Source organism: Amblyomma americanum, chromosome 2, assembly GCF_052857255.1.
Source record: "Amblyomma americanum isolate KBUSLIRL-KWMA chromosome 2, ASM5285725v1, whole genome shotgun sequence".
Lineage (NCBI taxonomy): Eukaryota > Metazoa > Arthropoda > Arachnida > Ixodida > Ixodidae > Amblyomma > Amblyomma americanum.
Window position 1 is genome coordinate 32,350,474 of NC_135498.1, and position 21,276 is coordinate 32,371,749.

At 43.6% G+C, this 21,276-nt stretch overlaps 1 protein-coding gene and 1 pseudogene across 2 annotated transcripts in view; both read left to right on the plus strand.

The window, feature by feature from the left end:
• The first annotated feature begins 8,242 nt into the window (after nucleotides 1-8,242).
• On the plus strand, nucleotides 8,243-13,312 carry LOC144119608 (mite group 2 allergen-like Ixo r 2 pseudogene; annotated as a pseudogene). Its single transcript, XR_013312397.1, has 3 exons — nucleotides 8,243-8,369; nucleotides 12,286-12,390; nucleotides 13,290-13,312. The product of XR_013312397.1 is annotated as a mite group 2 allergen-like Ixo r 2 pseudogene (transcript).
• A 2,978-nt stretch (nucleotides 13,313-16,290) lies between these two features.
• Nucleotides 16,291-21,276, plus strand: part of LOC144120932 (mite group 2 allergen-like Ixo r 2) — a 5,784-nt gene continuing 798 nt past the window's right edge. The window contains exons 1-3 of the mRNA XM_077653753.1: nucleotides 16,291-16,591; nucleotides 17,898-18,002; nucleotides 19,302-19,474. Of these exons, the coding sequence (XP_077509879.1) occupies nucleotides 16,513-16,591; nucleotides 17,898-18,002; nucleotides 19,302-19,474 (357 nt within the window). The 5' untranslated portion in view covers nucleotides 16,291-16,512. The remainder of the gene's footprint in view (nucleotides 16,592-17,897; nucleotides 18,003-19,301; nucleotides 19,475-21,276) is intronic.

The following is a 21,276-nucleotide window of genomic DNA, read 5'->3' on the forward strand; positions in this document are numbered from 1 at the left end:
GTCGGCGGCTAGGTGGTGACACCATGTGGTCTCGCCCTGGTGCTTCGTATCACCTTCAATTTCCTCTCCGTTGAGCACTCACTGCTAGTCTGTTGTCATTCTATGTTTAATTAAGGTTGTTAATTTGTTGTTGTTAGTACGGTTTGTAATTCTCGGTATAAACTGTTGCAATGGTTGTGAGATGAGTCCTAGTGATTGCATGAAAATGGCTTCTTCAAATCTTCATTATGTCTTTGTGGAGTGGCAAAAAGTAAAGCTTTCTTTAAGCCACTCTAATGTGTTATAGCCAAGTTTTGAAGAAAACTTGCAGACCACCGTATTAAGAACAGCATCTTTTTATTCCTTCACGTGGTACGGATTTGTTTGTGATGCATTTATTTGCGAACAGCGCCTGGCTCCTCGTATGAGGAGCATGAACTATGTGCGTTTCAGCATTAACCGAAAAATGAGGTTGGTCCCGAGACAGACGCTCTTACCTTTGTCACCTGATACCTTGAGCTGGACGGTAGTTTTCATCTGCAGAAAACGATAAAATAGTTTAACAGCGGCTATTGGCTGAAGATTTTTTTTTAAACAAAACATCCTTTGATTCTACTAGCGTTTCTTCATACATTCTTCGTGCCAGATAATACATGAATAAAGAAATTGATGTAGCGCATACCCAGAAATTCTCGTCAAAAGCATTTTTGAGCGGAAAATTGTTCATGAACGCAATTTTTTTCATATAATGTAAGATTTCGCTATAACAATCAATATATCTACAGATCCCCCGACGACAGTCTTGTGTTTTTTTCTTTCTATTCTCGCTTTTCCTATCGTCAAATGCATGCCCTATTGGTTTTCTATCGCAGTCTGTTCGATGAGATATATGGAAACACTTTACAAGAAAGATTTTGTTACATATCAGAATCATGGCCCATTACCTTCAGTATTTTCATAACAGTGTGTTACAATTTTCTTATTTTCAAAACTTTTTGTCCGAGAAAGCTGGACTTGCCACTGCTTAAGAAGAGCACAGGGCAGTGTAATGTTAGACTAGAGGAAATCAAGGCAAAGAATATGGCTCGGGCCGGGACATGAAAAGCGGAAAATAGCTAACATATGCCCTACCTGCAGAGTAACGAGGCATGTTTCAAAGGAAAGGAAACGAAGCCAGGGCGGGAGAGATTCATGCAGTCATGGGTGAGAAATTATAAAATTCATTGAAACAGGGTGCCGCGGCTGGCGGCAGGCTAGTTGGTGCGTTACTGGAACTGTTTTTTTTTAAGCGCAGAAAGACAGCACTGGAAAAAACGAACTTTGACGCTCAATCCTGTCAGGTTTGTTTTTTCCTACGCTGGTTTTACGCGCTTCAGAAACCAAATCCAGAATGGTCCACCCAACCTCCGAAGTGATGTGCTAAGCGGAGTACGTGCTGCAACATACAGTGATGGATTGTACCGTTGACCAAAGAAGCTCCGGCATTATGTGTAACGGCACACGCACCGACGATGATTTAGCACATTGATCACCGCACCATAATCGTTATCATCAACATTTATAGGCATTGCACTCGCGGTCATATCATTTAAAGAACTATCCGGTAGCTAGGGGTCATTTTCAGTGTGTTTTGCTTTTAACCATGCCACCAATTTCTCTTCAGAATAGGCACGCCCTGAATTCCGAGACATCATCCCCTCTAGCCACCTGGCTGTGGCCAGGGATGTCGTTAAGTAGGCTACACCTGCCGACAGTAAAGTATTGCAGTGAAGTTAAAAAACTTTAAAACGAACAATAAAAACGTGTGTAAGCATGTACTGTGGCGAAACCCTCCTCAAAAATACAAACGCGCAATCTTGTTTCGTGTACTACAACGGAGCTGCTCGGCTGCCAGGAAAGAGAAAAAGCCTACTTGTACGGGGAATTAGTGTTTTGTCTTTCGTCTCTTCCGTTCGTACTTTTCTCAGGACTGCGCAGCCTTCTACTTCCTCTTTCTTATTAGCTGAGGCTGTCTTCAAATCAAGATAAGATCAACCTCTTTTCATCAACTGTCCTCCTTTTCCTCCTAGCGTATTCTTCGGAATGTAATATTTTAGGTATTATTCTGTGCAAATCCAGACAAATAGCATGATTTCCATTTCCCTTTTAGTTTTCGCTTTTACGAGATCTAGGATAGTGACACCACTATCCTAGCTCATGCTAGTGCTAAAACTGATAGAGAACTTGCAAAGTGACCGAGATTGGAACTGGCAGAAAAGAAAATTGTGTCCGCACTAAATCTGTTATTCTTTCGGATAGTGAACTAGGATGAGTGGGGATATAGTGCTGAAAACAGTTGAAATGAGCACTTTTGTTTTTCTCTTTGAAGGGCTTTTTGTCCACGTTATAACCTTATATCTTGCTATCGCATCTACGTTTCTGCATAAGGACTTTTTTTTTTTTTGAAGCAATGAAATCAGTTGTCAGGACGCGTTTCGATCGTCTAATCGTTCCCTCGTGTATGTTTTTGTCTCTTGTTAACCAGTAAACCGCCGTTCCCTGAAAAATGAACAATCAGCTAGCGGCCGCTCTTGCATCGCTACCTGGGTCTGCTAGCAGCTAAGTTCCGCTGGATACCGAATGTCCAATTTGTTTCAGAGGCTCTTTTATGTCAAAAACGACCGCGAAACATTGTTGTTTTTGGATAAACACCTCCCGTAGGGCTTATAAAGGGCATAAGATGGTTGTTATCGTGACGTCATCCTAAATACACAGTGATGAATGTCAATCTTACACTTTCGAATGACTTTGAATGAGGATTTATGTCAGAGGGCTCAATGAAATTTTCTCGACCTCCCCTCGCGGTGTTGCGCACACTGTATCAGACAGCTATTACGGGCACCGCAACTGCGTCACCTCAACTTAATACGCAAGGGTGAGCAATTTTATCACCGCATAGCAGAATATGATAAATTTCTATCTACTCCCAAACGTGCGCAGTGTTTTTGCCTATCTATCACCTTAGCTGAGAACGCTATATGCTTTCTCCCATTTTATTGATCTTGAGCTAGTGCAGTTCCGTATTTCGGTGAAAATACTTAAGCAAGGTCGCAAAACTGAAATGCAATGCCGTGCTGAGCAATTGACCAAAAGTTGACGCAAGCTATCGGCAGTGACTGCCGATAGCTTCAAATGTGTATCCTTATAACCTACCAAGTTTTATTTATTTTCTTTAAACAGCGAATTAAGTGTCGCAGCATGAAAACGAATACCTAGAGAGTCGTTTTCTAAATACGTTGAGCCCAGTGAGAAACGTGAGGCAGCCAGAGCTGGGCAACCTCATGAGGTTTCGACCTCACGAAGTCGACGTCAACATCACGTCGTGAGATGAAGTTGAGCTGACGTCGGCCACGGCTCGAAATTTTTGGAGGGAGGTCAGCAAATCAGACCTCAACCTCACGTGTGAGTTTGAGGTTGAGTTCGGGTCGTCATTCAGTGAGGTAGAAATTTTGAGGTCGGGACTTTTTGCAGTTGCTGCGGCATACTGCAACGAGTGCCGCTTCCGAAGCGGAGTTGCAGCGCATCACCGCAGTGTTCAAGCAATGACGCTTGGTGTTCGGTTTCCCCTGTTTGGACAACCGGATGCCACAGTTCCCTCTTAGCTTCCGGTGCTGCGCCGTAATGTCCATTCACTCCGAGCCTACAAGAAGACGCACCCCTCTGGTCTTCCCGGAAGGGGTGTTACTGTCACACCTCGCCACTCCCGCTTCCTCCGGATAGCAGCCGTAGCAGCGTCCCGGTCGGCCCAAACTCCCGGGAGTGCTAAGCACGTAACTCGCGTCGACGCGTGGCAGCTTTGTCTGATGCCACAAACAAATAAGTCCACTCAAACAGGTATGCTATAAATTCGTCGCAGCCCGGATGCCCCAGAGCGATACTTCTTCGTATTCATGCTTGTTGCCGCCGTCGACATCACGGCTCTTTCCTTGCAGTCAAATAAAGGGGATCCTGTTGTATGTACATTACATGGTGACTTAACAGGAACTGGTGCAGTCGGCACAGGCGTGAGAATGTGATTCCGGTGGTTCCTAACAAGGACACATGCTGTTTCGATGAAAAAAGAAGGAATCCAGAAAAACCTGTATATCAGCGTCGAAGTTTTTGGTGTCTTCCCCTTTCGAATTCGGCACTACTTCTGTATGCTCCAATCCCGATATGCAAGTGAATGCATATATCTTCGCATTTATATTAATCCAAATAACCTCTCTCGGGTCTCCGTTTACTTGCTCCCTCTCGAAAATTCACATATTAAGCCGGAACAACGCAGCCCGGGGCGAGCGTGCCAGCACAGCGGTGTTATAGCGGTAAAATATGGAAAACTATAAATAATATATAAGATGATGTGGTAGCTCATTCCTCTACCTTCTTTTTTAATGAAGATAAGTGAAAAGAACTGATTAAGTGCTGCCGCAGTGTTGCTGAGTCGATGTTTCAAACCTTCTAACATGACGTTTAATGGGGCACACTGTTGTTACCTTCTGTTTTTAGTGTGCGACGTTTGTTTCTAAGTTTGTAATCATTTTCTGTTTTCTTCTTCTTTTCTCGTATGGGACCAGTTCAGTTAGCTGCATGTCTTGCTGACAACCAGGCACAGCTCACACCGTTATATTTAATTTAACTATTTTGCAGAGACCCATCGTTCACTTTAAACGCCTTCGCAGAATGCTCGCGCTGTGCTCGCGGATAAAATACTTCAAGGATGCGTGCGTGCCATTGATTAGTTCAGTTTTGAAGGAAAACAAGTGATTGACTCAAAGTAGCTGGTCTTAGGTTCACGAAATCGTACCCAGAATTCTCATTAGGCGTATAGTATTTAGGCGTTTTCTTTTTTGTCCCGGTTTGGGGGACCGGGGGGGGGGGGGGGGGGGGTAAGCTGCAGAAATATTTCGCTGCGGCGAAGTTTTACCGGAGAGCCGTCCGTGATGCTTTTGACAGAGAGAGCTGTTCACGCTACCCACTCTAGGCCAGCTGTTTTGGACCGTGCGGTTTCAATAGTCAGCACAGCGTTCGAAAAAGTAGTTCTGCACGCTCCTGCAGAGTGGCGCGAGATCACACAGAGTCATCAGAGAACTCCCAAGATTTTGAAACCATTACTATCACCACCTGCAGAGAAGTGGCAGAAACGGGGCAGGGTCTTGACCTCCAAAGAGCATACACATCATAATCCTTAATTATTAGCTGCAATTATTGCTGTTTTCCCACAAAATTACTGTCTTCGGTTGCTGGTAACGTGCAAAATTTAATCAATATTCTCGAAACCTTGAATTTGGTAGTGGTATATCGAGTTCCCGGGCTCATAAGTATACAATATTATCATCGTAATTATCATCGCCATCGCCTCGAGGTTCAACGGCATGTGTCATTGCATGATCGTTGCAGTATTTGACACATGTGAACTGGCGCTTTTACCTCCTGGACAATCCGAATGTCATTAATTTTGACCGAGCTGTGGGCGCTCTGCGTAATGCGTCATGCGCGCATGTTTAGTAATGTGGGATCCATATGGACCTTGAAGTGGGGGTGGGTGGGTACCTGGTATGATGTGACATTACATTGTCCTGTGACTAGGTGTGACGTCATGTTCCATCGCTGTCACGGGACCTGGTATTAAGTCACACTCATATGCAGTCATCACTAATACTAATTAGTCTTAGTGTTACCTAATTAAATTAATAAGCATTGGTTAGGCATGCCGATCAGTGTTTATTAATTAGCATTAATTAGTGATGCGACGTCATTATCTTCATCACATGACTCGTCGGCTCGTGACCTCACACAGTGCTGTTTCTTGAAGGTATGACCTTGAAAGTGAGCCATCTAGTGCTTTCGCATTAATAAAGGAAGTCGCTCGCTGCTACATAGACATAAATACAACGCGCCTCTGTTGGTGTACAAGAGTCGCAGCTTGTTTTAGAAGGCAGCATGCAGAGGACTGAACAGAGCGTTTGCTGGGTGGCAAAATTTTCATTTACGCTGAATGCTCTCGCTATGCCGAATAGAGCTAAAAAATCGAAATATACTGATGTACGCCTGCGCAGCCATCAAATCGGAAAGCACATCGGCAACCAGTTCCTTTACATGCGCTATTCAAAAGTCTAAGAAGACTATCGTGGATACCTCAACCCCCGCCCCCCCCCCCCCTACCCTCCCAATTTCTGGTAGATAACGTAGAAGGTGTGTGTTTGTCGATTGCCGGTTCGTGCGTGAATGAGCGAGAGGCTTCCAATACGAACAAGTATACGCGAAGCAGATGCGGAACATTGACACTGATAATCTTACAATTAGTGCAGCAAACTTAAAGAATAAAGTACCCTCCGAGATGCTGGTGGTAACCGCGTAAGGGACGCCCCTGTCCGCAGGCCCTAAACTCTCCGAAGGTTGATCCCAGATTATAAGCTTCTCCTATTGCGTGCACAGCAATAGTGTCTGTACACATGTTATTAAATAATTACAGACCGCTTAGTGTCGCTGTTGTAATAACTAGTCAGCGCAATTGTACCATCATGATTTCGGTTTTCCGGTCTCACAGCATTGTCAGAATTCCTTTAAGCTGAAGAACTTGTTCATCGCTTTTAGCTTTTGCTTTTTTTTCCTGAGATCCACCAGCCGAGCTCAACCTCAAAATTTGAGGCTGAGGTGAGGTTGAGTGAGGTCGCCAGTTGCCTTAAGAAAAGTGCGGTGAGGACGTCTCAGGAGACTTCAACCATAACTAATGAGGATGAGGTTGAGTGCGGTCGCCAAATTTTTGTTTTGTTTAAGTTGAGGTGAGGTCGAGATTTTTTACTTCGAATGCCCACCTCTGGAGCAGCAGAAAAACAGCTGTCACTGCTATTCTGGCATGCCTACTTCGAAACATTTAGTTTCCATCAGTTTTGACCATCGAAGCGAAGCAATAAGCACTCACAGGTTCAGTAAGCTCAGTAGCTAAACAATGCTTTTAATTGCAGTTCGACAACGTCGTTGCTATCTCGTTTATCTCTGCTTCACGGGTGACCTTCGCATCCGTCGGCCTCACGCCCTCACTGCCCACGCGACCTGGTAAAGGGGAAGCTCACGTATATTATTTAAGTGGTAGTAGTTGTGAGGTACATGCTTTTTTTTTTTAAACGCGCCATAAATGAACCCTTCCTCACATTGAGCACAAATCATTCCGCGCTGTCGACAAGATGTGCTGAGAAAGGGTGTTTTTGTTAAACGGTTAAGCATCCTTTCGAAGAGCTTATGCGCAAGTAAAGATTTATACAAGCAGTGAAATTTTTAACGCTCAGCAAAATTAAGCTACCTTTTGTTATCTTTCAGCTCTAGAATGTATAAAGCGAAGTGACGCTGATGTTTTATTTTTTATATTCGCACTCAAAATTTTGAACATCTAGAATCGGGCGTAGACTAGGCATCAAATGTATCAACTGGAAGAAAAAGCTTTGTTGCTGACATTAGGCAACGTGAAAGACTTTCTGAAATTGCGAAAGCGTTGTTCCTTACTTTCTGTACATAAAAATATCTCACAAAAACCGCGCCGCAGGTGTTCTTTGTGTATCCAGCCTCTTGCATTACGAAGATCCTCAATCTCTGCAATTTTCGTACCATGTCATAGCCACTACCAAGAAGGGGCCGTTTTAACGGCAGTAGACCATGGATGATTAAAAAGTGGCAGGGATTCAACGTAGTTTTTAAACAGAGTAGACTTGTGAAAGCAGATCTTCACTCTTCAATTGGAGGGTAGACATTGGCTGCTCTTTAAGGCTATGACGCTTAGGTAATGGCTTAATAGTATGACGCGATAGCTAATGGGCTAATGCCCTTATGTGCAGAATTGGTCTTTCTTGACTTAACATTCATAGATCGCGGAGGGTCCTCCACACCCCCCCCCCCCCCCCGCACACACACACGAACACGCACACGCACGCAGACGCGCACGCTAATTAATATAAGCGACGAAGGTGATTATTACGAAGATATGAAGGGTTGGCTGAGAAAGAGATCTGTAGGGGTTTCATTTACGATATCTATAGAGTAAACTTGAACTTCCATCACGCCCCCTGGATGTGATGAGTGTCACGAACGCATGCGGCGTTGAAGGCGTGAGATTTTTGACATCAGTAGTGGACGTGCAATGGTTGAGTAATGCGAGCGTGAGCACCAGCGCCCGTATATGCATCCGCAACTACCGTTTTTTAAAACCTTGTCTGCTGCCGTACAATAGGTCACACTGCTGTTCAGCGCCTCCAAAACTTACACTAGAGCAAGGACCACTCCTCTGTCATTTGTCACTATGATTCGCTACCTCGTTCTCGCCTTCCTGATTGGCCTGGCTTCTGCTCAGCCAAGAGACCTCAAGTTTGAGGACTGCGGTAAGCATTTAGTTGTCTGGTATACTTTCTATTAACAGAGTCTGAAGTTCAAAAGGATTGCACTGCTTATTCACAGTATTTCACGAAAGCAGAAATTGGATAAGTACCAAGCAATATCTTTGAATCTACCACTTTGAGGCCATCGAAGTTTTCCGGGGAACAGCTCCCGCATTATATTTACTGACAACTCATTACTTACGGCCATTGCACTAGCATATTAACATCGAAAAATGTTTGTTATTGTGAAGCTAGGTTTACAAACCTTCCGACAAATTGCTGGTTACTATGAATTTTCATTTCTTCTGTGGCAGCGAACAGGATGCAGTATAGGTCAACTGCTGTACCTCTGCACCAATAAACATATAAGGAATTTAAATCTCATCGTATTAAAGAAAAGTATCCGCTGGCATTGACTGAACGTGAACGACCTGTCTAATCAAACGTTATCTTGTCCCTTGAGACGATATTAGGTAATGCGTTTTTTTTTAATCGGGCCTTTTAACTTTTGCAATAAAATTACCACCAGTTGCTTTTTATTTCACGCTTAATGATCTATTACGTTCGTGATTTTTAAATCAGAGACAAATTCAGTGTATTTTGAACAGGGAACTCGCCGTTGTAAGGCCACAGCTCTTCAGCTAAAGCTGTGAAAACGCATGAGAGACCTATGGGGAAATTTGGTGGTTTTAACTATTGGTTTCAAAAGCATTTCGGTGGTGCGAAACTTCTCCCTGGTGTGGTTGAACTTGTAGGAAGGTTTGTAATTTGAAAAAATATGCATAAAAGATGCCAGAAAGCCCTTATGGATGAAAAATATATTTAAATAAAAAATTCCGCATTTTATCTCTTAACATGAATACTAATTTTCTACAAAAGAGTGTTGTTTCTTGAACAGCTTAGTTTGCCATGTTTTATGACATCATTATTTGACACAGTCATAAATTTAAAAACAAAAATTTTATGACACTACCATGTGCGTCCTTTAAAAGAACGGGAACAAAAATCACACTGAGACAAGTTCATCTTTTTCGTTCGCGTTGTTTTGGCTTTGCAAAACCGTGGCCTTGTAATTACAGCATTCAACCTGATTTTGGAGTTAGCACATGTTTTATGATATAGTAGCATAGGATGAACGGGATCAAGGCCGTTAAAGCCTTTTCGGGAAAAGGCGATTTAGGACATCTTGTGTGGTGTAAACGATGTTAAGAGGTGGGGGGGGTGCCATTTACTAGTCTGAGATAAGTGTGAGCTGCTCCAAGATTTCAATCATATTTAGTTTAACAAAGATTACATCGTTGCAGAAGCATTTTTCGTTACTTTTTTTTGTTTCCTGGATCAACATGCTCCAATATAATTTCGGAGCTGGGCAAAATGTATCACTGAAATTTCTCCAAGTTTGGTCTGGCCTGATACTAACCGCTTAACCTCGAAGAAGGTGCACATGTTAGGTGCACCACGCTTTAGAACCGGTTGCCCACATTACTACTGGGGTACTGAAAGGACGGATCCTGATAATTAGTGTTCTTTTTTTTTACGAAAGATCCTCCTAATAGAAATTTAATTGAAGACTGTGGACGGGATTTTGCGTCCATTTTTTTTCCTAACTTTAAGCAAAGGTGCGTAATATACTGTTTTAGTCATATATTTATTTACCGATTTTTCATTATTTCTTCCCTTCTGCTTTTTTTTTTCATCCTGAGCATAATAAACATGTGTTCCTGTAGTTGAAAGAGGGCTTAGCCACAGGCTGGCTTAGCGCAGATGACTTTTGCCATGCATACTGAGAAATTTTGAAGAAAAAATTGATGAGCTTAGAACAAAACACCTTTTCATTCGCATGGCTCGTGAAAATTAGCAGAATTCGAAGTTTTCAAATTTCGATGTGAAGAAACTTTCTGCGGACAGCAAATTGTCTTCAATTCAAGGCTTTTGCATCAGGAGCAAGGTTTGCTACACGTTTGTTATTCCGTGATATAACATTGATCTTGTATGTAATAGCAGCAAAGCTGTCGTAGACTAAGCAGAAAGGGAATAATTGGTCTTTGCTTTACGTGTAGTCAAACAGAGAAAATAAGCGATGTGCACTGCGCGCCTATATGCGCCTCAAAGGATGTAATTTTTTTTTTGTAACAAATCTTTCGTTTTCTTTGCAACATCGAAAGTGAGCGTAAAGCCTGATACAGTTGGACGGTCACTTTTTTTTATCTCGATTAATCATGTAGTGAACCCAAAAGGAAATTCTTTTATCACGACAACCATCCTAATTACATTTTTATTTACGTAATTAATGTTAAGGTTCATGCCTAGTAGAAGCGCACTTGTAAACCAAAAAAGGAACAAAACTCAAGTTCATTTTCATTAAAAGAAGGTTATTCAATAAACACAGCATATTTGATAACGGAGTTTGTTTTCTTACAATAGATTACACCGTAGGATCTGCATTTTGACGTTCATGTGAGACCTCCTAAAGCCTCATTTCGTAGATGTTCGTTCAATAATTGGTTAGTGTAATACAATCAGGGTGACAAGGTAACCCGTCCTACTTTTCATGTACAAGCACAGCTGCGCGATAAATAATTAGGCGAGAGTAAAAGCCGTCAATTATCAGCCAGTGTATTGCTTCAGCCCTGACAGCGTTGCATTGGGTTGAGGCAACTGCACATATGAAGCCACGCCAGCGTTCCTTCCTTTCACTGCAGCTATCAGCCTCTTTGATTCGAAGCTGTGTGCATGCGTGTTTTCTATCACGAGGTTGCAGAAGCTGGCGCCGCTTCGCTTTCAGCATTAATATCTGCGAATTGCATACTATAGATAATACAGCCATTCCTTGGAAGGAATTAATCGGCTACAGTTCCAGCAGTGGCCGCAATTTTCAACGGTTAATTTCTTTTTCCTTTGTGCTATTGTCAGGGTTTTAGGGTGTTGTAGACCACGGCGGATGACACGAAATAGTTGAGAACCACAAGGACGGAAATGAAAACGGAAAATTACAAAATGAGGCTCCAGGGGATAAATAGCAATACTTCCTTCTGAGCGCTGGAAAACACATGCTATGAAACAGCCTTTACAGAGCGAAATAAACTATGCATTTCCGGCTAAGTTGTATTGCTTCCTGTGCCATAAGTGTGCCACAAGTAGTGAAGTAGTGTGCCCTATGCAGCGAAAAACTTGAGGTTGAAAGCTCGAAATGCGGCCGGTGACCGTTGTTTGGCATCATGTTAATGACCGCAGACAAAAAAGAGGGAATATTTTGTTTTACGTTTATGATTGTTTAACCGGTCATTTTCGATTTATGATTTATAGAGAAGCAGCAGGAACAGTGTATTATTCAATCTCCGTTGGCGATTTTAGCTCTGCTGAGACGTGCTATGGGCCACGACAGTTTACAGAACGCAGGCATGCGGGAAATTTATCATTTAGGCACTGGCACGCATACTGAATACCTGAAATGTCTGCAGATGTGTGGGAACGTGCATGCTTCGTCAGTTAACACAATCTGGCGTCTGGGCTTCTAGGCTGTGCTACAATAATTTTTATTTCTGAGAACGAGCATCACCTGAACTTTCTGTGGCCGATAGCTCATTATTACTTCTGAGCTTTGCCTAACGTATACACCGCCGCCTCGTATCCTGCTTCAGCAAATAGATTGAAATTGCGCGCTTGTTGCTGTAACTGCACACAACGTAATTAACGTGTCCCGCTTGTTAAAGCGGGAGTCTTAAAATAGGCGCTAGGTCTTTCCATGCTAGAAGAGCTCGCGACAAAGGGGCGCTCAAGAAAATATCGTGTCGTCAAAAAGCTATGAATGTTACGTCGATACCGCATTGACTGTTTATTAACTGTGCTGAGAACGCATCCAAGCTTTTTTGGATGCATTTCGTATTTGCTGCACAGTTTTCTCACATTTTACTTGCAGGGAGCAAGGCTAAAATATTGGCTGTCCGAATCGAGCCATGCGACTCTGATCCCTGCATCTTCAAACGAGGCTCGAAAAGCACTGTTCAGTTTTCCATATTTGCCGGTAAGTCTGTCGTGATGATCACTTTGATTCGCTTTCGAGGCTTGAACCTAGAAGGCGAGAAGGACATATAGTTTTCTTCTTTGATATTCACGAACATAAGCACTGTATGACATGGGCTTGAAGAACGGTTCGAGTTTCCCGTCGCCTTCTCTGTGCTGCTTGCCACGTGGATACTGAAGCGGCGAGATGTTCCCGCTTATTTTGCGCGGTATACCGATGTTATTAGGTCATGACTCGCGCTTAGCTTCGTGCGAGGCACAGCAAAGCGGTGGGGAGGATACCAAACATAAACGTTTCATCCATTCATTCCCAAGCTTAAGCTCATGAAGATACAATGCCAGCTGAATAATTTGTTAAGGGCCCGAGTTCATACATGGCAGTAGTATCGGTAGGACGGTGAATCTTGCGGTCTTCGAGGTGAAAAGATTGCCATCGTCATAATCATGATAATCATCCGTACAACTGGGTTAACTACAAGACAAAGCCCTCTCCCACTGTCCTCCACTTTAAGTTGCCTGGTGCCGGCAGCGGCCGCCTTATTCCCACTGACTTCATAACCTCGGCCGCGCACGTTACTCTATGCCTTGCTACGTGTAACTTCTCTTGGAATCCACTTCGTTACCGTAGTGGACCAATGGTGGCCTTCCCTTCGCACTATATCTCTGCCCATGCCCAAGACAGAGAATAAAATGCATCATGACAGAAAAAGTCACCAATCAAAAGTAAAAAAGAATAAACTAAGTTTTTGCATTGCATGAACCAATGCGAACGTTATGGGAGTGAACGGCGTGGCCAAAAGTATTATGAACCCGAATAATTAGGTAATTTGCGTTGTTCAAAGAATTATTGTTTGCTGCAACTTCATATTTCTTTTATGCAGATTCTTTTATTTTCTGCAGAATTAAACCCAAAGTCCGATTGACGCACAGGTGCTGATAGAAAATAAATGAAAATAACAGATCCGAAACATCTCAAACACGATTACAGCTATTACTTTCAGAATAGAGATAACATTTGTCCATGTGAACCGCAGTATTCACATAAAAAACAAACAAGAGAAGGTAAATTACGTAATCTACTGCGCGCCTTTAATACCACTACAGGAACAACCTTTGGTGCAAAAAGATAGAATTCGTTGAGGTTATGCTTCTACGCAAGATAAGTAGGCAGATATATGCTGTTAACAGAAACTGTTGCACAGCCTGAACGCAGATAGCTGTTATCCTTGGTGCACAGCGACATCACCCAGCTGCGCAGCAAATAGAAAACATGCTGCGGAGAGATGAGTACGGCATGAGAGTACCCTTGTCGCCATGCTTCGATTCCGTTTTTTTTTAAGGCATTCAATAAAGCCGGACGTAATATAACACGACATATTGAAGCTGCTAATTACTGCAACCATTAACGTATTGCTTTGCGCGACGATATTAGTATGCAGAGTTGTCAAAAGACAAAAAAAGTCAAGCTGCTTTATTTACGCAGCACTTATACACTACCAGTCCCAGCTAAAAAAAAAATCAACTGGTTTTATTGGCAGTTGAAGTTGCACGCACAGACAACACAGCCCCCTCGTGCTACTTAGGAGCAGAGGTGGCAACCTCATAAGGTCGTCCTTAACCTCAAAATGACATCAACCTCACGTCATGAGGTGAAGTTTAGCTGACGTCGGCCACGGCTCGAAATTTTTTTAGTGAGGTCAGCAAACCAGACCTCAACCTCTGGCGTGAGTTCAGAGGTTGAGTGAGGTCGTCATTCAGTGATGTCGAAATTTGGAGGTCGGGACTTTTTGCAGTTGCTGCGGCATACTGCAACGAGTGCCGCTTCCGAAGCGGAGTTGCAGCGCACCACCGCAGTGTTCATGCAATGACGCTTGGGGTTCGGCTTCCCCTGTTTGGACAACCGGATGCCGCAGTTTCCTCTTAGCTTCCGGTGATGCACCGTAACGTCCGCTCAATCCGAGCCTACAGGAAGACGCACCCCTCTGGTCTTCCAGGAAGGAGTGTTACTGTCACAGCACGCCACTCTCCCTCCCCCTTGCCCCGCTGGCGTAGCACCCGACTGCCTGCCGGTCGGCTCAACCTCCCGGGAGCGCACAAAGCACGTAACTCACGTTGACCCGCGGTAGCTTTGTTTGATGCAGCAAACAAACAAGTTCAGTCCAACACGGATGCTATAAATTCGTCGCAGCGCGGTTGGCCCCGGGCAAGACTGCTTCGTATCCATGCTCGTGACCGGCGCTGACGTCATGGCTCATGCCTTGTAGTCGAACAAAGGGGATCCTGCTGTACGTTACAAGTTGACTTAACAGAAACTGGAGAAGTCGGCACAGGCGAAAGAATGTGATTGCTGTTTGTGTCCGCAAATAAATGCATCCAAACAGCTTCGTTCCGCGTCAAGTTCCTTTTTCTTTTGTTGACATTCAAATTCTAACAGGTGCCTAAACCCTTTTGAGTGCAGAATAATTTAGTGTTAATGGTAAGCAACAACTCCAATAAAAGGTAAATGATCTGACGGAAGCATAAGCTGACCGAATCCATCCATAATAAAAAAAGAAAGTTGTCGCGACAACTTTCGAGCGAGTATTCAAGGTGTCCACTAAAATTTTTGAGCTTTTTGTTTCTTACAGGCAACTGTGATTTTCGAGGCAATTGCCCTGTAATACCAGCTTCGACTCTGTAGGTATAGAGATGGAAGAGAAGCGCGAGACAGCTGTGTTATGAGTGCGTAATGTGTAGGGAGCAAAATAGGACGCTCCTTTTAGTACAGCCGCAAACTAGACATAAGAAAGAGGTAAAAAAAACAAAAAGACCTTGACCTTCAAGCCTTGTTTATGCATGGACTGGATCCGGCTTCAGCGATCCTGGAGGAACAAAGCTATCTGTTGTTTTCTCCATGCCAGCCACGCATCACAAGTGCAGAGCTTATGCATGCAGTCCGTCGATAATAGTTATGGTTTCTCATACAGAGCCCGCCTGGTTCGCACGCCTGCAGTCGGCAACATCCATATGCGCGGTTTCCTACTTTTTCTTCGCTAGAAAAACTAGAGGCCATGGGCCTTGAACCTCGAGTGTTATTGCACCACACTTTTTGTTATCGGAATGTATAGCAAGCTGTTCATTTTTCAAGGCATCAAAATGTTGCCGGCCTGAAGTAAAAGGTCGCCTACATATATCGCCCTCTGGCAGGAGAACGAACAAAGATTGGTGCCTGTATTCTGAAAGATGTGTGCTTGCTATCTCACCAGTAAAAATAAAAATACGGGGGGGGGGGGGGGGGGGGGGGGGGGAGGCGGAGAGCGGTTTGTAGAGCACATCTGGTGAACTGGATCAAGAAAAAATAGAAGACAATTGTCCTAAATTTTGGAGCATACGTTATAAAAAATTTTCCTCTAGAAATGCCATACACAAAATTAAAAAGAATTATCGGCTTCGTTGAGCAATCTTCAAATCTCTGTGAACAGTGCGCGACGTTGAATCAGAAGCGCGAATGAGATATCGCAACAGTCAGACCACATGCAGTCTGGATGTCGTAGCACCGTTTCGATAACGCCCCTAAGAGGTGTTATCGCACAGACTCTGCAGTATCGAGACTGCAAGGCATTTCCTAGGTTTGGAAAAAGTCATTCTGGATGGAGAAAAAAAAAGGAAATCGGTCTATTTTTCTTGTGACGACGAATTCATAGGAGAAAAAGGCAGTCGTTTTTTTTTCTAAGGGAAGTGACAGTTCAAAATTTTGCATGCAGGAGCCTGCTGTGCCGCTCGTTGCACACCTCTATAAACGCGCCACTGATAAGGAGCCACCGTTTATTCGATTCCCTTCCTTTGTCTCTGCCGGCCTTGAACGGGGCCCCGTAACAATAGCACTCGAGCAGCAGCAAGCGGCGTTTCCTTCACGCGTCAGCAAGGCGATAAGTCGTTTCAAGTGCATCCACACACTCATTAATGACGACTTTTGCCGCACACACTGACCTCTGAGCGTTCTCAGCCGCATTCCTTTGCTTCGCTATTTAAGTCGAGGGTTGCTTTAGCGCCGCCATAAGTCTGTGTCGTGTAGGCACTGCAGCACTGCAGATACGCCAAACTTACCCGGTCGAAGAGTTGCTAGTCCCGCCTTCCAGCCATCATGATTCGCATCGTTTCCACTGTCCTCCTCTTCGGCTTGGCCTTTGGCCAGAGCAGAGACTTCACGTACGAAGACTGCGGTAAGTCATTGCCTGTTCGCTGCTGCATCTGCGCTTTTCTTAATGCCCACAGTTACTTGTAACCCACTACGAAACTTGTTAGCGTCATGCATAGCATAGTCGAAGTTTGTTGGGTTTGCTTGGAAACACAACTGACTGAATGTTGTGGCTTTCCTCTAATCGTGTACTCATTTTAAAGCGAAGGCGTGCGATTCTACATTGTAGAGCCTCATGTTTGTCACTGGACAGTCTCCCGAACTTCCATGAAAGGCCTTAGGCGGAACTGCCGGTTTTTCTGGAAATATATTCACCACAGACGTCATGCCATCTTCGAAGTGTGGGCCGTTTGGCGTACAAAAGGCGGTGAAGATTCTAAATTTTCTGAGCTCACCTAGTGGGGAAAGATTCTTAAAGTATGGACATGCTGTCTATGTCCGGTCTGGCAAAATGACCTCAACTATTCTGCTTGGACCGTCTAAAGTCTTGATTTTGTTAGATATTTGTTGCTTTCAATCGTGGTTCGTCGCTCTGGCGTGGTTCCGTTCGGCTTCATTAGCTTTTTTTTCCGCAAGAGGTCTTCCAGGCCAAGAAATAATATCAATTTTTCAGTCTGAATACAGTCCAACCTACAGGGCATGAGAATACCAGACGATTGTGAGCAATGCAGAAAGAAGAACTACAGTGACAGTAGCTTAGTTGCGAAGCTCTAAAGCATGAAATGTTGTTGGCTAAAAGGGAAGTCAGTCTAGCCGGATAAATAACGCTAGCACATAACACAGGAAGGAACTCTGGGAGCACGACACCATTCTCATTCAAAACAACGAACTATCGTTTCTCTTTAGTTTCGGTGGACGTTCGTGGTTGTGATATCTTCCCTCGTCACGTGCGTCGCTTTTTTTTTTCTCAGGAAGTGGCTTTGTGGCTGCAGAATAGAAGGTTTTGTCTCAGCAAGAACATCAGTCGGTATTGGAGCTTGTCCTTCCATGTCTTCTTCCGTTCTTTTTTTTTTACTTTTGTGAAATCCTGCGAGCTAGCATTTCTTGAGACATTAGCTTACGCTGTGACTGGCTCTTTACTCGCTTTTCTAAGAAGGAATACTTGCCTGCTCATAGCCTCAAACATTCCGCATCATTGTGAAAAGTGAATTTCGTCGTTCAACTAAGACATGCACAACGAAATTTATGCCGGTAAAAAACAAAAACGAAACGCGGCTTTAACGTGGTTGGAAACGGAATGTTTGTTAGCGGTACCATTCACAAACTGTGTGTAGTTCATGTGGAGTAAATACAAGAGGAAACTGTAAAAATGTCTTCACAACCACTTGCAGGCAGCAAAGCTGAAATCATCTCGGCGCAAATCGAGCCATGCAATTCTGACCCTTGTGTCTTCAAGCGAGGCACAACAGTCAAGATTCACTTCACACTGGTTGCGGGTAAGAACACTTTTTTTTTCAGAACCATCTTGCTTCGCTCACGCGCGCGCAGAAATGCTCCCCAATACATTCCGTGTCTCCCTTTAAAATAGATACCGTAGGCAATTATTTTCTTGTGACAAACACTTCAGCGCCTGCAACAATATAATAAAGGGGACCACTAAAGGCCGTAGCTGCTTTTAGTGCGAGAAAAAATGTTTTGAGAGTTATCAGAGCACAGCAATAGTTAATATTACTTCCCACATTTTCGTATAAATCGACTCGATTTATAAGAAAAGCAAATGTTGACGAAAACTCATTTAAAGGAGTACAGAGCAGTCGCCTCTTTTTAGAAAGGAGACCCCCGTAAATATCCAGAAGCCTGCTGCTCTGTAAAATTGTTCTTTCAAAATGGTAGGCGTTTGATGTGTAAAACAAATGCCTTTCATGAGCTATTTCGCGAAACACTTTATGACATAGCAAGCTCCAACTTGAGCAACGGCGACTCACTTACATAATATTGGAGGGAATAAGCGTAAACTGCGGGCCAGAGCCCGTATTTTTAATAAAGTTTTATTTCCCGATGCACTGCTTTGCTCTTCAACCTTTGGTAGTTGCGACTTGTGACGTCATGATGGACCACTAAGCAAACAGCGCCATCCGCCAGCTTTTATATTAAAAATCTATGAAAGATCTATCAAAGACAAAAATTAATTGGCAAGAGAATAGCTACAAAATACTGCGTTTCTTCGGCACGTAAAGTGAATAAATGGGCATGGCTATGGACCATGGTGCAAAAGCAAGATAACCGATGGCCTCTTATTAGGTTAACCGAGTGGATTCCAGAAGAAGGCAAACGCGGCAGGGCAGCAGAGAGTCGGGCGGGAGGGTGAGACTAAAGAGATGGGGGGGGGGGGGGGGGGACATAAGGTGATCGCAACTGGTGCAGTAAGCTGTTAATTAAACATCAGAGATTCAGCGGATGTAGTTAGGTTGGTGATGGTGAAATTCAAGAGCAGCCGGCCACTTGACATAGGCGGTAGCCTTCCTTTTCATACACGAAAGTGTTACAGCTGAATCCAGATTTACTAGTTAGGTGGCAGGCCTATAAAAATTTTGGAAACCTCCAAACGGAGGCAAGTGTTTTGTGGCCCATTTCTGTTGCTGCGCATACGCACACGTGCTGCCGACGAATCATGAAGCTCTTTCAACATGGGTTACACGCATTGCTCTTTGCTCTCCTCTCACTTTGTCCGCGACGCAATTGGTCAGGCGATGCATGTCGAATCTTAAACTTTCCCTGTGCGGTAACTGCTGCAGACCAGGACAGCGAAACGGCAGAGCTGGATGGCAAGATCGACATGTGGGGTGTCCCAATCCCCATAATCGGCCTGGAGAAGAACCTTTGCAAGGGAACGATTCAGTGTCCCGTCAAGAAAGGCCAGACCTACACAGGCACCTTGGAAGTGGCTGTTCCCCCAATCGCTCCAGTCGTAAGTTAACTGTTGTGGTGTTTGAGTGCGCACTGTTGTAAACTAACAGAAATAATCTCGAGCTGCTCGTGCTATAAATTAAGTACGGTGCCAGAAGCGGCGACTGCACAGAAGACGCCTAACAAACGACAGAGACGAGCGCCGTAGGGTGCTGTTTGTGTTTCCATTTCATCTACGAGCTCTGTAAAGCGCTTTTTGATTTCGCTCTATGCGAGCTCGCCACCTCAGCGAGACATATTCGAGTGCGGATACAGCAGCTCGATATTGCGGCCTCAACGGAAGTGTATGCAGATCTCAAGTTGCGTGAAAACTTGTTCAAGACGGTATTTTCGGCGTGCCTGGGCTGCTTAAAAAATATCGGTACCAACAAAAAACAAAAATCGTAAGCCTTGCATATAAAAAGACGCATGGGTGCATCCCATACTTTTTACGTACTCTTCCGACGTCAGAAGCTACGACTAAATGCATAAGCCGGAAAAAACGGTTCTACGAGGTGGACTAACAAAGTGGTGAGGGGGACTGCTGGTGACGCCAGAGCTCAAGGTTTTTTTGCGAGAGCATGGAAGGCACGTACCTGCTAGAGTACGCAATCGCTGCTGTCTCAATTTTTCATTATTGTCAAATGTGTTCCTCGCTTCCTCAGTGGTGACCTGGCATATACTGCCATATTTGCATAATTATTCTATATGTACCATACAGGGCAAAAATGGTAGTGAGCAAGGCAGTTGCATTTTAATAATAAAAATAATAAATCGCAGAAGCAATTTAAAGGGTTGAAAACTCATTTGAATTCTAAACAAGGTACTACGCTATACAATACTAAAAATGTAGATTGTCGCCTAGTCCTAAATCAAGGCTATCAAGGAATTACTCTGAGGAAAGGGAATACCAGAAACTTCGTTTCTATTGCTGCAGGTGTAACCTCTTCAGAAATTGGGAAAAAAGGTTAATGGGGATATCTGGAAATGCGAGAAGAGACATAGAACAAAAAATACGAAGTACTTAAGGGGAGGCGCTACAAGTAAAACCGATCATTTCATAGTAATTTTTTTAGTTATTCTTGTTTGTGAATCCCGCGTTCTCTTCTGTTCCCTCAGCGAAAAATCACAGTTAAATATGCAGTCAAAACTTAAATATAAAAAAGTTTAGTAAAACACATGTATAATCTTAGTATAACTTAGTATGACTATGTATCACTGGGAAGACGAGAGATCAGTGCTTCTGCTCCTAGAAATGTCTCTTTTCTCTACCCAATATAAAAAAAAAGCAGACAAGGCGATAAACGATGGCGTAAGCTTCATGGTTCTTCTTCTGACTTTCATGTTCTGTGCAATTGTTATCTCTCATCGCTTCGGCATTTCGTAACAAATGACAGTAGAACGTCTTTTGCGCTTGATTCCTGGCACGTTAAGGAGTGCAGTAGAGCTCTCGATTTTTATATGTATACGTGCAGTAATTTTCAACGTTATTATTGCAAGAAACAACATCGAGTAAATACGTATGTTGATGTTTAACTTTTATTTTCTTGAGTACCTGGCATTTAAAAAGAAAGCTAATAGCTTTATTACACCGAATTGGGCTTTGTAACAATGCTGGCATGAAAACTTGTTCAATATCTTCTTAATAACATAACACCTCAGAGATGCATGGCTTTACGAAGGTGTTAATTGTAACCCCTCAACAGCTGCAAAGGCTAGCTGAAAATAAAAGCACATCTGAAGTTTTCATAAAACATTGCGTATATCTGTCAAATTTGGTTTCATTTTGTGCATAGATAACAAAATAGTTTTATTTGACGCGTC